The following is a 15,516-nucleotide window of genomic DNA, read 5'->3' as shown; positions in this document are numbered from 1 at the left end:
AAATATATAAGAACACTGGGAAAAAGTGTGTGACTGCTTTAAACCCTTTCCAAACTCACTTATACTTTTAAAATACTACAACCATCATTATTATACAAAAACATCCGGTACAAAGACCAATACAAATCAGTTAAAGCAAAATGAGTCTAGTTACTGCACAAGATACATAACGTTACATGTTTAATTCAAAATTCACTGTCTTTTCATGGTATGTTTTACCAGGCTGACACTAATTTAAATTTGTTGGTGTTTCCTTTTGTTTTGTTTTATGTTTTTACCAGCACAGTAAAATGGCCTACATGACAGCTTATTACATCCACAACACAGTACCACCCGTTTGCATAATTTTGCTAGACACTATCAAACATGTCATTATGGGGTCCTTAATCACCTTATCATACTGCTGTAGCATCACAACATGAATGCAAAAGGAGTTATTTTTAAAAAAGTAGTTCACAGAAATGCCTATGAATATCCAGAAAAACGTAAAGGATTAACAAGGTTACATAATACACTACACTGTATCAGACCATCCAGTCCGGTATTCTACAGCAAAATACAGAATCTTAAGCAAAAAATCCCACAAATGTGCCATGCAAGTCCACACAAGGCAGAAAAATTCCTTTTAAATTTGGTAGGTCAAAATATGCTTTTAAGTCTGGTATTTGATTGTCTTACTGTCCTAGTTTGCATAATTAAGACGCTATCTTGCCTTTTATTGGTTAATTTAGATTGGCTTTACCCTACAAAATATGACTTACAAATGGCTAAGTAAATAGTCTTACACCTGCATATAGTTCATTTCTCATCTTTGCACTTAACTGTAAAAGTAACTCTCAAAACTGGTATAATTAAAGACAATTTTTCAAAGCAATTGTGAGGTCAGTAAGCATAAAAAAAGTTGTTCTATTTTACTTTTCTTGTGAATCTCAGAGCATAACATGACTTGAGTTGGAACAGAACTTCAATCGATTCTTAACTTCCAAATGAGGCAACTGTTTGATTTTTTTTCTTTTCCATTTTTCTCTCAAGCAAGGAAGTTCTAGAAACCAACGTATCAAATTTAGACCAAAGAAAAGCACTTGTAGATTATACGCCTTCAACAATAATCTCAAGAAAAACTGAGCCCCTTACAACTAAAACCTATCTAAAATATTACAGTATTAACCAAAAGTCTTATACACTGTACCACAAAGATTCCCCCTATTCCAAATAGCATATGCTATCAGGGCTAGAGCTTACAAATGAATCCAAGTAGCTGGAACCATATGCCTGGACAGATCCATTTACAAGAGATAGCCATAAGGGTATAAGTGACACATGGTGGAGAGAAGAAAAAAGGATACAATTAAATATATGCAAACTTATATACACATATACATGAAATAGAAAAATCTGTGCCACGTTCAAGAAAAAATTAGGTCTTGCTTTATATCCCTAGATCATACTAAAATTAGTCAAATAGTAATAAGTAAATAAATAATTGCAGTTTTTAACATGAAGGAATTAATCTAAATGTAAATTCATAACCCACCTCAAAATTTATTCAAAGTTAATTATGAACTCATAATTCAAAACAGATCTAGCTCAATACAAAGTCTTAAAGTCGATCACATTACCCTTATTGAAAAAACACAACCACCTCCAATTAACTACATACTACATCAAAAGTAACTTGAGGAGTATTATTTTTAAAATATAGAACTAGAACTTTCCAGAGAAAAGTGGTCATCCCTTGTAACCCCTGATTACATGCTTTAGAGTAGCAGGATAGAAGGGGGAATAGATCAGTCCAGCACCTGGACCTTGAATCAGCAGCAGCCCCAGAGGAGAGCTCCAGAGAAAAGGACTCAATGATTCATTGAAAAGAATGCAGGCAGCTGACTGGGAAAAAAGTTACTTCATGAGCTCTGCCCACCTAAAAGTCCCTCCCCTCAAGTGGTCAGGGAAACTCCAAGAGAGACATCTTATGATCTTAAAGAAGCTACAATTTTATTTCAGACACTTAACTAAAAAATGAATCTGAAAGGGTCAATACCATGCAAGCAACTTCAAATGTAATAAAACCAGATGGACACTAGAGAACTATATGGAACCTAAATAAAAATTTGTATCAATTACATTAGGTAAACTTATTTCAAGTATACCATTTCTTGTTAAATGTTTTCCCCTATATAAATGAAGAATTTAGTTTGGTTCATTATAAACATGAGACCTCTGAATTCTTCAAACTAGTAACTTTCTCTTGAGATTTACCAGACCTGATCAAAATCTCTATTTTCTAGGATAGAATGATTTAAATGAATTTTAATCATATCCTACATTTGCACTTTGTTATTTTCCTAAAGAAAGAGTGATTCTCACTGGCTGGTATAACCATGAAAATGTTGATTTGCAATCAAATATAGCCTTTACAATAAATTTGGTACTACTTTTTGATAACCAGGAGGATACACTATATCTATACAAAATTACTAAAGAAATTATGTAGCTTAACATCCATTTATTCAAATATTTAATTTTTACATTAAGTTAGAAAATGGTCAGTGATGCATTTTTTATTTATTCAATTAATTTTTACTCATGGTTTGTGCCAAGCTGCTTTTGGATGGAAACAAATTCAATTAAAAATGCACAAAAACAGCATTCTAAATTAGTATAATAAAATTACATTAAATGTGCTGGATACGTAAGAAAATTAAAACATTTTGTATTTAAAAATGGATTTATTAAACAAAAGGAAGTATTATACGTAGTTAGCAAACTGAAATGATTGTTTCTGGTCATCATGTCCTTCACGATTTTAGACAAGACAGTTACCTTTTCTGTAGCTGGCATTCTTCGAGATGTGTTGCTAATGTCCATTCCATATTAGGTGTGTGTGCTTGCCATATGCTTCAGTGCCAGAAGTTTTTCCCTGAGCAGTATCCATAGGGGACCAGCTCTGGCGCCCCCTGGAGTGGCACCCGCATGGCGCGGTATAAGGAGTGCCACCGGCTGCCCCCAACCTCAGTTCCTTCTTGCTGGAAACTAAGAGTGGAGAGCGAAGGCGGGTCATGGAATGGGGCATGAGCAACACATCTCGAAGAACACCAGTTATGGAAAAGGTAACTTTTCTTCTTTGAGTGCTTGCTCATGTCCATTCCATGTTAGGTGACTCCAAAGCAGTACCCTTGGAGGCAGGTAGGAATGCACAGACGTGTAGACTGCAACACAGCTCTGCTGAACCCAGTGTCGTTCCTGGCCTGCTGAGTGATGGCATAATTAGCGGAAAACATGTGGACAGAGGACCACATTGTGGCGTTACAGATGTCCTAGATAGGGATGTGTGCCAGGAAGGCCGCCAAAGACACCTGTGCTCTTGTAGTGGGCTCTGACAATCGGCGGCAGCGGAACCCCCGCCAGGTCATAACAGGTGCTCGTGCATGAGATAATCCAATTGGAAATCCTCTGAGGACACCAGATGACCCTTCATCCTATCTGCTGTAGAGATGAAGAATTAGATCGATTTACAGAAAGGCTTGGTACACTTCAAGTAAAAAGCCAAGGCCCTTCAGATGTCCAAGGCATGAAGACGCCTCTCTTCACTGGTGTTGTGCGGTTTGGGACAGAACAACAGGAGGAAGATGTTCATATGGAAGGTGGAGACCACCTTTGGCAGGAAGGCCAGGTGGGGCTGCAATTGAACCTTATCCTTGTAGAAGACCGTGTACGGAGGCTCAGAGGTCAAGGCTTTAATTTCAGAGACCTGTCGCCAATGTCACCGCCACCAGGAATGTGACCTTCCATGACAGGTGGGAAAAGGAGCAGGAACCCAGCAGCTCAAAGGGCGGGACAGTAAGCCTAGAGAGGACCAAGTTAAGATCCCACTTCAGGATGGGAGCCCGTACCTGCGGGAAAAGTCTCTCAAGCCCTCTCAGGATCATGGGAAAACACCGTCTGTCCTTGGATCGGCTGGTGAAAAGTGGAGATGGCCGCAAGATGCACTCTAATGGAAGTGTGCGCCAGGCCCTGGTTGCTCAAATGGAGCAGGTAGTCCAGGACAGCCTGTAGGGAGGAACACGAGGGAGAGATGCCCCGTTCGGACACCCAGTGGGAAAACCTCATCCACTTGGCCAGGTAAGTCAGTCTAGTTGAGGGCTTCCTATTTTCCAGGAGGACCCGTTGGACCTCTTCTGAACAGGTTCGCTCCTCTGGGTTCAGCCACGCAGCATCCATGCCGAGAGATGGAGGGACCCGAAGTTGGGGTGTAAGAACTGGTCCTGTGACAGCAAGTCCAGTCGGTTGGGCAGGGTCCAGGGAGGAGCTGCTGTCAGGTTCATGAGCATGCCGAACCAGGGCTGGCGAGGCCGCGCCGGGGCGATCATGATAACCTGCACCTTGTCTCTCTTGATCTTTGCTAGGGCACTGCTGAGAATCTGAGGGAATGTGTACATCAGGCTCCCTTACCACGAGAGGAGGGAGGCATCAAAGGGAGCCCTTGCTCAGACCTTGCCAAGAACAAAACCTGTGGCATTTCCTGTTCTGTCTGGTAGCGAACAGGTCAACTCGGGGAGTTCGCCACCTTTGGAAGATCATGCAGGCTACCTCTGGATGGAGCGACCACTCATGGTGAGAGGAGAAGCGCCTGCTGAGCTGGTCTGCCAGTGTATTCCTGACGCCGGGAAGGTGACAAGCTTCCAGGTAGATTTTGTGGCTGATGCAGAAGTCCCAGAGACGGAGCGCCTCCTGACAGAGGGCAGACGAGCACGCTCCCCCTTGCCTGTTGATGTAGAACTCGTAACACCTTGCCTGACAGGTGAGGAAAGAAGACTCTGCATGCCAGCCGGACTGCTCAGAACTCTGACGTTTACATGCAACTGCACCTCCTCCAGGTACCACATACCCGAGTCTGGAGGACGCCCAGATGCGCACCCCAGCCGAGGTCCGAGGCGTCCGACATCAACTCGACGGAGTGAGGAGAGTTGTTGAACAGAAACCCCTCCGGGACTGTCCTGCAGTCGGTCCACCATCGCAGCAAGTATCACCTGGGGAATGGTAACTATCTTTTCCAGGGGGTCTCGGGACTGGGAATAGACCGTTCCCAGCCACTGTTGCAGGGGCCACATCTGGAGCCTGGTATAGTGGACCACATAGGTGCACCTGCCATGTGGCCCAGCAGGTGCAGACAGACCCTGGCTGTAGTCAGAGGGAATACAGAGACTTCCGCAATGAGGTTCGTCAACACGTGGAACCTTTCCAGTGGAAGGAGAGCTCTGACGCAGGTCGAGTTGAGGACCGCTCCAATGAGCTCCATCCTCCGCACTGGCACGAACGTCGACTTCTTGTCGTTTACCAGTAGACCCAGAGAGTGGCACGTGGCTTGAAGTACGGCAATACCTCTTTGGACTTGAGACCAGGAGCTGCCCTTGACAAGCTAGTCATTGAGGTACAGATAGATCTGGATACCCAGGCGCCTGAGGTAAGCCGCTACCACCGACATGCACTTGGTAAACACCCTCGGTGCTGTCGACAGGCCAAATGGGAGGACCGCAAACAGGCAGTGGTGGGGCCCCACTGTAAACCAAAGGAAGCATCTGTGTCCTTGAAAGATCGCTATGCAGAAGTATGTGTCCAAGTCGAGGGTGGCATACCGATCTCCCAGATCCAGGGAAGGGATAATCAAAGCCAGAGAGCCCATGAGGAACTTTAACTTCTTTAGGTAGTTGTTGAGGTCTCCCAGGTCCAAGATGGGCCGTAGACCGCCCTGGGCCTTTGGGATTAAAAAGTACCGGGAATAGAACCCCTTATTCCTGTACTCGAGAGGAACTTCTTCCACTGCACCCAGCTGTAGCAACCCTTTACCTTCTGCACTAGGAGACTCTCGTGAGAGGGGTCCCTGAAGAGGGATGGGGAAGGCGGGTGGAAGGGGAGGGGTAGAAAGGAACTGGAGGGTATAACCCTGCTCCACTGTGCTGAGGACCCAGCGGTCCGAAGTTATAGCGGTCCAAGTAGGGAGGAAGAGGGCTCTTCCAATTCCTCTGCCTGAAGCCCCAGGTTAGAAGTGACCCTCTTCAAAAGTTCATGGCGTGCTTTGGGCATCATCCTGAGGAATTGGGTGAGGGGGCCCCATGATAGCCTCCTCTGGCGATGACACGGACGATGCTGGTGTTGTGGGAACCTCTACGTCCATGGGTGGTCTAGCAGCTTGCTCCCCTGGGTCCTTCTGGACCTTTGGGCTCTTACCCCCGAAGCATCACGCATCGGAGGGGAATGGGATACCGAGGCTGCTGGCCTCTCCGAGGCTCTCAACACTGATCAGGCAGCGTGGGAAGGTTGGGAGAATCCCCAAGGGTTCCACAGGTACCATGGCACTGACCACTGCGCTTGGGACCATGGGACAGATTTTGGTGCTGATAATGTAGTCCACATCGCCGGTACCGGGGCTTGTCCCGCAGTCAGGAAACCTCACTCCGAGCCGGAGCTACCAGCTGAGTGGTCAGTACCGGGCGACCAGGATCGGGCTGAGCAGTGGCTCCTGTCCAACTTGTGTCGGTCACTGCATCCTGAAGCTGACCTGTCCGAGCGAGACTGTCTTGGTCTGGCTCTCTGGGACCAACAGCGTTTGGCGGATCTGCATAGGATACCCGGCGATCCACGCCTCACGCTACTCAACAGGTCCCAGGACGTTGAACGGGACCGGAAGCTACTACGGACCAGTTGCTGGGAAGATCGTCCTGAGTAAGGCGGAGAGGGTGATGATGGCCCAGCAATCAGCCGTCTCTGGCATCCAACTGGTCCTGGGACCTTGGAGATGGTCAGTGCTGGTCCCAGAGTTCTTGCCAGGTGGCGTGTGCCTCAGAGGTTCTACGCCAATCTACCGGTGAGGTACGCCTCGAGTCCCTTGATTGGTACCCCCGGTGTGTGGACCAAAGAGGGCTCCGCTGAGCCTGCCTCTTCAGTCCTGAGGCATGACTGCTTCGGGCGGGCAAATGCTGGCTGGATGTCCCTCTCCATGTGAAATAGTACCGCTGAGGTGGGGCACACACACGTCCCAATGTGGGTTTTCCCCAAGACTGGGGTACTGCGGGAGCTGGTGTGGGCAGCACCGGGAGCGTCAGGATCTCTTGAGCCGCTCGAAAAGCTTTGGGCTTCGACTGCACCTGAAGCTGGCTAAGGCCTGCACCGCTATCTGGGGTCGCAGGCGAAGCATGGGATGGGCTGCACCACTCGACTTGAGCTGGGGCCCAACTGCCCGAAGGGGGTGTTGAGCTGCCCGGCACGGGTTGTGGCTCATCCCCAGCTCTCTCTTTTCCCTTACAGGACGTAGGAGATCTTCCCCTCAGCCTTTTTCTGCTTCTTGACTGGAGTCGTGGAGGGGGACTGGTGCCGGCTCGTTGACAGCCCTGGCGGAGCACTGCGCACGGAGACCACGGTGTGGGGGACCACTGCTCCGGTGCCAGAGTGAGGGCTGACTCCATTAGAAGCACTTTCAGAGGGATAACACGCTCCTTCTTCGTCCTAAGTTTGAAGGACTTGCAGATACAGCACTTGTCACTTATGTGCCCTTCACCTAAGCACCTTAGGCAGCTGGTATGTGGATCGCTGATGGGAATAGGCAGTTTGCAGTGATCGCAGGGCTTAAAGCCTGGGGACCAGGACATGCCCCGTCCCCCGGCTGAGTCCCATTCATGACTAATGAAAAGTTGAGAATTACTACTACGGGTAACTAAGAAACTACTAACTATACACAACTATATTACAGGTTTTCAAAGTTCACAAGAACAGAAAACGAAACAACAGGAGCCGAAGCAGCAGATGTTCCAGCACCATCACTGGCAGCAAGAGGGAACTGAGGGTGTGGGGAGCTGGCGGCGCCCCTTATACCGTGCCATGTGGGCGCCGCTCAAGGGGGCGCCAGAGCCGGTCCCCTGTGGATACTGCTGAGGGAAAAACTTGCAGCACCAGTGCATGTGGCGAACACACACACACACACACACACACCTAATATGGATGGACATGAGCAAGCACTTGAAGTACTAGTTGATCTTATCTTCTCTCACACTTAGTTTTTATAGATACATTTGAAGAAGAAAATAAGCTTTCCTGCTTTTTCAAGTCCCAATCAGTTTCTCAACTTTGAATGAACTGGCCATTGAACAAAACTGGCTGAATAAACTGAAATGAAGAAAATATTCTCTTTGCACCTGCAAAGAGAAGAAGATCTGGCTACCAAAAGCTTGTTTTGCACTTCAAACTGTGGTCCCAGGTGTTTAGTTAATGATTTTCGTCAGTTTAGGGCAGAGGTGGGCAAACTACGGCCCGCGGGACCCTCCTGCCTGGCCAGCTAGCCCTTGGCCCCTCCACCGCTCTTCCCCCTCTCCCGCAGCCTCAGCTCACTGTGCCGCCGCCGGGGCTGCAAGCTCCTGGGGCAGCACAGCTGCAGAGCCTGACCTGATCCGGTGCTCTGTGCTGCACGGTGGCATGGCTGGCTCCAGCCGGGCAGCGCAGCTGTAGCGCTGCCAGCCACCGATGCTCCAGGCAGTGCAGTAAGGGGGAAGGGAGCAGGAGGGGTTGGATAGATGGCAGGGGAGTTTGGGGTGGTGGCCAGGGGGCAGGGATGTGGATAGGGGTCGGGGCAGTCAGAGTGCAGGGAACAGGGGTTGAATGGGGGCAGGGGTCCCATTAGGGAACGGGGGGCGGAGGGGGGTTGGATGGGGCAGGAGTGGTCAGATAGGGGGCAGGGCCAGGCCACGCCTGACTGACTGTTTGGGGAGGCACAGCCTCCCCTAACCAGCCCTCCATACAATTTCCGAAACCTGATGTGGCCCTCAGGCCAAAAAGTTTGCCCAACCCTGGTTTAGGGCCTTCACTTTCTTTAAAATTTTGATGCACTACTTAATTATTTTAATAATTATAGTAAGTTTAGACTTTAATGATAATGCAAGTAGTTATATTTTTAAATTTAATTTTATATAGGTTTATTTTAAAGAGAAAAATGTGTTTAAATAAAAATCAGATTTTTAATACATTTTTAATCCACCCTACGTTACCTTCAAAAAGACCAATTTAATTTCTTTTCTTGAAAAAGCCTAATAATCATAACTAACTTCATGGTTACAATAGTAGTAAATGAAATTTGGTGGCTTTGCTTTTAAGTTAAATATTACAAATGAACCCCTCAAAACCCAGCAATTCTAACCACCTCTTGTGTCTTACAACTTTCATATCTATGCTGATTACCAACATATAAAAGAACAATGGTTACTATGGAGAATTTTTAATGTGTGTTCATTTAAGTAAAGCATGCTTTCAATAGAATAGAAGGTACTTACCCTTCTAACCTGACATCAGGTAATGATCTGTTGAGAGCAATCATTTCACTTGCCATTAAATTAAACTGATTTATTTTAAACATCTCTTTCATTTTTTCTTGATCCTCTTTAGGAATAACAACAGGCTTCCCCATTTCTCCAGGACCTTCGTGTGGCTTCTGTACCGGTTCTGGAACTAACAAAAAAGAAGTTTAAATACTGAACAAATTACCTGGGGTTCTCAAACTTCATTACACCACGATCATCTTCTGACAACAAAAATGACTACATGACCCCAGGAGAGGGGACAGAAACCTGAGTTTGCCTGAGCCCCACCACCCCAGACAGGGGGGCCAAAGCCAAAACCCAAGCCCCGGGGCTTTGGCCCCAGGCAGTGGGGCTCAAGCTTTGGCCCTGTGCTGTGGGGCTCAGGCTTCGGCCCTAGGACCCAGCAAGTCTAATGCCAGCCCTGGCGACCCCATTACAATGGGCTTGCGACCAACTTTGGGGTCCCAACCCAGTTTGAGAACCGCTGGATTAGACTATTCTGAAGTTTACTGGAGAAATAAGACTATTGCAGGGACCCTTGCGTTTTCTTCTCATTTATGTTTTACAAAAGCATATCTAATTTGTTTAATGATGCACTGTTTCATATGAAGCAAGATTCGAGGACAGGATCTAAAATTTGACATTTTTAAATACTGGAAAAATATAAACTTCGACTATTAATATATTTAACAAGAGCAGTTAAGTCTCATTCTCAGCAACTATTGTTCACTTGGAGGACCAAAAAGCACCAATCTTTTGGTCATCACATTTTGTATTGTACAAACTTACTGCATTACAAATTTCACTCAGTTATTGAATAAATCTCTACATTATATTTCACAGACTTTCTGAGAAAAAAATAATTAGTGGGGGGTTTATTTCACATCTAGTAACATCCACTTCCACATAGTTTATGAGGTTAGCAAAGGAATTTATTTTTATATAAAAACTTCTATTAAGTGAAGACTAATCCATTTAGACTAAAATTCTGATATGTATAATATACTTTACGATTTGGCATTGATAATGCAATTTGAATTCATTCTTCAGAACAATCCTCTCTCAATTTTAGGAGAATTTAATTCCACCAGAATTAATCTATTACAAACATGAAACAATGTGTTAGCTCTAGCCAATCTGTATCAACAAATTTACTATTAGTCCTAAACTAGGCATACTATTTCTGATACCAACTGTTGCCAAGTAAAAGACAAAACTGGAAAAAAATGGTTACTCACCTTTTTGTAACTGTTGTTCTTCGAGATGTGTTGTTCATGTCCATTCCAAGCAGGTGTGGACGCGCCGCGTGCACGCCAGCCAGAAGATTTTACTATAGCAACGTCCATAGGGTTGGCTTCGGTGCCCCCTGGAGTGGCGCCTTCATGGCGCTGTATATAGGGGCCAGCCGACCCTCCACCCCCTCAGTTCCTTCTTGCCAACACTCCGACAGAGGGGCAGGAGGGTAGGTATTGGAATGGACATGAACAACACATCTCGAAGAACAACAGTTACAAAAAGGTGAGTAACCGTTTTTTATTCTTCGAGTGATTGTTCATATCCATTCCAAGCAGGTGACTCACAAGCCTGAACCTAGGCGATGGGGTCGGAGGTCACTGCAAACTGGAGTACTGTGCAGCCAAAGGCTGCATCATCTCTGGCCTGGTGCATGATGGCATAGTGTGTGGTAAAAGTGTGGATTGAGGACCACATGGCCGCTCTACAAATTTCCTGCGTCAGGACCTGGGCCAGGAATGCAGCGGAAGAGGCCTGTGCTCTTGTGGAGTGGGCCGTGATAGGCGGGGCTGGTATGTTAGCCCGACTGTAACATTCCCAGATGTAGGTTTTGATCCAAGAGGAGATCCGCTGTGACGAGATTGGCTGCCCCCTTCATTCTGTCAGCCACGGCAACTAAAAGTTGGGTTGATTTCCTGAAGGGTCTTGTCCTTTCAATGTAGAACGCGAGGGCCCTGCAAACATCCAGGGAATGCAGCCTACACTCCTTAGTCGAGGAGTGCGGTTTCGGATAGAACACCGGGAGAAAAATGTCTTGACCCATGTGAAAAGGGGAAAACACCTTAGGAAAGAACGCTGGGTGCGGCCTGAGATGGACCTTGTCTTTGTGGAAGATGGTATATGGAGGTTCAGATGTCAGTGCTCTGACTTCCGACACACTCCGGGCTGATGTGATAGCCACCAAGAACGCAACCTTATATGAAAGATATAACAGCGAGCATGAAGCCAGCGGCTCGAAGGGGGGCCCTGTGAGGACGGACAGGACCAAATTGAGGTCCCAAGCAGGGACAGGTTGACGAATGTGCGGGAACAACCTGTCAAGGCCCTTGAGGAAGCGACCAACGAGTGGGTCCGCAAACACTGAGGTACCCCCCGCCGAGATTGCAGCAAGGTGTACTCGAACCAAAGAGAGGGAGAGTCCCAGGTGTCTCAGATGTAGCAAATAGTCCAATATGAGAGGGACCGGGGAGAGCAAGGGATCCTGACCCCGTTGTGTGGCCAGAGGGAGAAGCGCTTCCACTTGGCCAAGTACGTGGTCCTTGTTGAGGGCTTCCTACTACCAAGAAGGATCTGCCTGACCTGATGAAAGCACTGCATCGCCACAGGGTTTAGCCATGGAGCATCCAGGCCGTAAGGTGGAGCGACTCCAGGTTCAGGTGACGCAGGCGACCCCGATCCTGTGTGATCAAGTCCAGGAGTAGGGGCAACCTGAGGGGCACCCGTATAGACATATGCAGGAGCAACGTGTACCAGTGCTGGCACGGCCACGCTGGCGCTATTAGGATGACACGAGCATGATCTCTGCGGGCCTTGAGGATTACTCTGTGAACCACAGGAATCGGGGGAAAGGCATAAAATAGCCCGTCTGCCCAAGAGAGGAGGAAGGCATCCATTAGAGACCCCGAACTGCGTTCCATGAGGAGCAGAATTGGCAACACTTCCTGTTCTCTCTGGAGAGAAACAGGTCAACCTGGGGATGACCCCAAAGCCGGAAAATTGGGAGTACTATATCCCAGTGGATAGACCACTCGTGACCTTGGAACGAGCGGCTGAGAGAGTCTGCAAGCCCATTCTGTGTCCCCAGGAGGTGGGATGCAGTCAGGTGAATTACGTTCTGTATGCAAAAGTCCCATAATGCGAGGGCTTCCTGGCACAGGGGAGAGGAGCGAGCACCACCCTGTTTGTTGATATAGAACATCGTTGAAGTGTTGTCCGTAAGGATAGAAATGCACCTGCCCGCCAGATGGGATTTGAAGGCTATGCATGCGAGGCACACCGCTTGTAATTCCCTGACATTGATGTGTAATGAAAGGTCTTCTCGTGACCAAAGTCCTTATGTCCTGAGGTCGCCCAGATGTGCACCCTATCCCACATCTGAAGAGTCTGTTACCAGTGATAGGGAGGGCTCGGGGCCGAGGAAAGGCACTCCCGCGCAGACCTCCCGTGGGTCGAACCACATTGTAGGGAGTCCAACGCTGGCCGAGGTAGCGTCACCACTAATTCTAGGGAGTCCCTGACCGGCTGATACACCCCTGCCAACCAGGACTGGAGTGGATGCAGTCCGAGTCTGGTGTGGCTCACCACATAGGTACATGCCGCCATGTGCCCTAATAACTTGAGGAAATTTCTTGTTGTGGTGGTAGGGTAACGTTGGAGGCAGAGAATAATGTTGGACATAGTCTGGAACCTGGCCTCTGGGAGGTATGCTCTGGCGTGTGTCGAGTCCAGAACCGCCCCTATAAATTCAATTCTTTGGGTTGGAGAAAGTGTGGACTTGGCCTCGTTCAGCCAGAGGCCGAGCTCGAGGAAGGTCTGCCTGATGAAGACCACCTGAGCCTCCACCTGTGCCTTGGCACGGCCCTTGATGAGCCAATCATCCAGGTAGGGAAACATCTGAATACCCTGCTTGCGCAGGAAGGCTGCCACGACTGCCATGGCTTTGTGAAGACCCTTGGGGCTGCTGACAGTCCAAAAGGCAGAACCGTAAACTGTAGATGGGTGTTGCCCACGACAAATCTGAGGTAACGCCTGTGCTGAGGGATTATTGCAATATGAAAGTATGCGTCCTTTAAGTCGAGGGCGGCATACCAGTCTCCTGGATCCATAGAAGGTATGATGGAGGACAGGGAGACCATGCGGAACTTGAGCTTCTTTACAAACTTGTTGAGACACCGCAAGTCCAAAATAGGTCTGAGGCCCCCTTTCGCTTTCGGTATTAGGAAATAGTAGGAATAGAAGCCGCTGCCCCCGAGCTCCTGAGGAACCTCCTCTACTGCCCCTGCTGCGAGGAGGGACTGTACTTCCTGAATTAGAAGTTGCTCGTGAGAGGAGTCCCTGAAGGGGGGGGGAGGGAGGGCGGCGAGAGGAGAACTGGATAGAATATCCCCTCTACCGTGCGAAGCACCCAACTGTCTGATGTGATCCAGGCCCATGCACGATATAAGGGGGATAGAAGTGACGAAAAGGTACGGTTGGTAGGATCCAGAGTTTCTGACTGGTAGGTCGTCCTCAACCGGGCCATCAAAATGGTGGTCTAGGCCCCTGACCAGTCGCCAGCGTGCGTGAGGCTGAATCGGCCGCGTCCAAGGCTGCCTGGAGGGAAGCTCGGGTAATCAATTTTCCCTCTTCGATCAGGGCTGAAAACTCAGTTCGCAATTCCTGGGGAAGGAGTTCAGCGAACCTGGACGAAGCCGAGCACGTGTTGTGTCCATACCGGCTCACTATGGCCTGCTGATTGGCTATGCGCAACTGCAGACCCCCTGTCGAATACATCTTTCACCCGAACAGGTCCAACTTCTTGGCCTCTCTATTTTTTGGCGTAGCTCCCTGGAACGCTTGGCGCTCCCTCTGGTTGCCGCATCTACCACTAGGGAGTCCGGCGGAGGGTGTGTATAAAGATGTTCATAGCCCTTGGATGGAACAAAGTATCGCCTCTCAGTCCTTTTAGCCGTGGGGGCCAATGAGGCTGGCATCTGCCACAAGGTGCAGGTTGTGTCCGCAATGGTCTTTATGAGAGGCAGGGCTACCCTGGATGGGCCCGACGGGGTCAGGATGTCCACCACCGGATCAGTATCCGCCCCGATCTCCTCCGTTTGGATCGAGAGGCTCTGGGCTGCTTGCGTAAGCAGCTGTTGGAGGATCCTATTGTCCTCCAGAGCCAGTGCCGCGGACGTTCCTGCCACTGCCTCATCTTGCGAGGAAGAGGAGGAGATCCCCTGAAGACAGCCTTCTTCTATACCCTCTACCGCTACCAGGGCCTGTGGCACACGGTACTCAGGCTGCGCGGCCGGTGCGGGTTCAGGATCCAGCACCACGGCCGGTACCGGGGTCGAAACCGAATGACAAGGCGTGCTGGGCGGTGCCTGCGGCCTTGGGAGCATGGCCCCCGTTGGTGCCGGTGCCTGACTAGGTGGTGCTGTGTCCCGTTGTGGCACACTCCTGTCAGACGGCGGTGCCGGTGGTGGGGCATTGGGGGCGGGGCCACCGACGTCGAGGAGACCGATGTGGCCCATGAGTGGAGTCCATACGCCTGACCCACTGACTGGTGGTAGGGCCATGACGTCCAGAACGGCCACTGGGGGGGCGGTTGCCACTGTTGCTGCAACTGCGGCGGGTAAGGCTGGGCACTCGCACACGAGGATGATAGTCTGCTCCTCGATCTATTGGAGCAGTACGAGTCCACCTCTGAGTCAGAGGTCTCCGAGTAAGAGGACATAGGAGGGGCAGTACCCACTGTCGCCGGGGACTGGTGCCGCCGGACCGAAGAAAGTTCCCTCTGCACCGGTGCCGCTGAGGTGGCTCAGTGTGGGGAGCGCGGCGACAGCATTGCCGATTTGCCCTGAGATTGTAACTGGGGTCGAGGGGTAGCCGGAGGTTCTCTCCACCGGTGCGGTGACGCCGGCACCGGGAGGCTCAAGAGGTCTGAGGCAGCCTTGAACACCTCCGGCGTCGATGGGAAGCGCATTTCCTCTATAATGTCCGGGGATCTAGGCCTGTCCGGACTCAACCGTACCCTCTCCGGGGCAGGAGTCAACGGGATAGCAGAATGGGTCTGCGGCGCGGCCTGTCCTGCAGCACTCGTGGACAGCGCTGGCCCCTTAGGGTCCTGGTGGGGGCAATGTTCCCTCACCGGCCTCTTTTTAACCGCCACTGGTGATGGTGA

General features: G+C 49.3%; 1 protein-coding gene across 3 annotated transcripts in view; it reads right to left on the bottom strand.

Moving 5' to 3' along the window:
* GALNT1 (polypeptide N-acetylgalactosaminyltransferase 1) overlaps positions 1-15,516 on the bottom strand; it is a 211,919-nt gene that overhangs the window by 114,300 nt on the left and 82,103 nt on the right. For 2 of the 3 annotated variants that reach the window (XM_054018826.1, XM_054018827.1), the window contains one exon: positions 9,315-9,489. In XM_054018826.1, coding sequence (XP_053874801.1) covers positions 9,315-9,489 — 175 coding nt within the window. The remainder of the gene's footprint in view (positions 1-9,314; positions 9,490-15,516) is intronic. The other variant, XM_054018828.1, reaches the window with a different exon arrangement.

Source organism: Malaclemys terrapin, chromosome 2 (assembly GCF_027887155.1).
Source record: "Malaclemys terrapin pileata isolate rMalTer1 chromosome 2, rMalTer1.hap1, whole genome shotgun sequence".
Classification (NCBI taxonomy): domain Eukaryota; kingdom Metazoa; phylum Chordata; order Testudines; family Emydidae; genus Malaclemys; species Malaclemys terrapin.
Note: the sequence above shows the minus strand (reverse complement) of the source record. Positions and strands in the feature narration are given on the sequence as shown.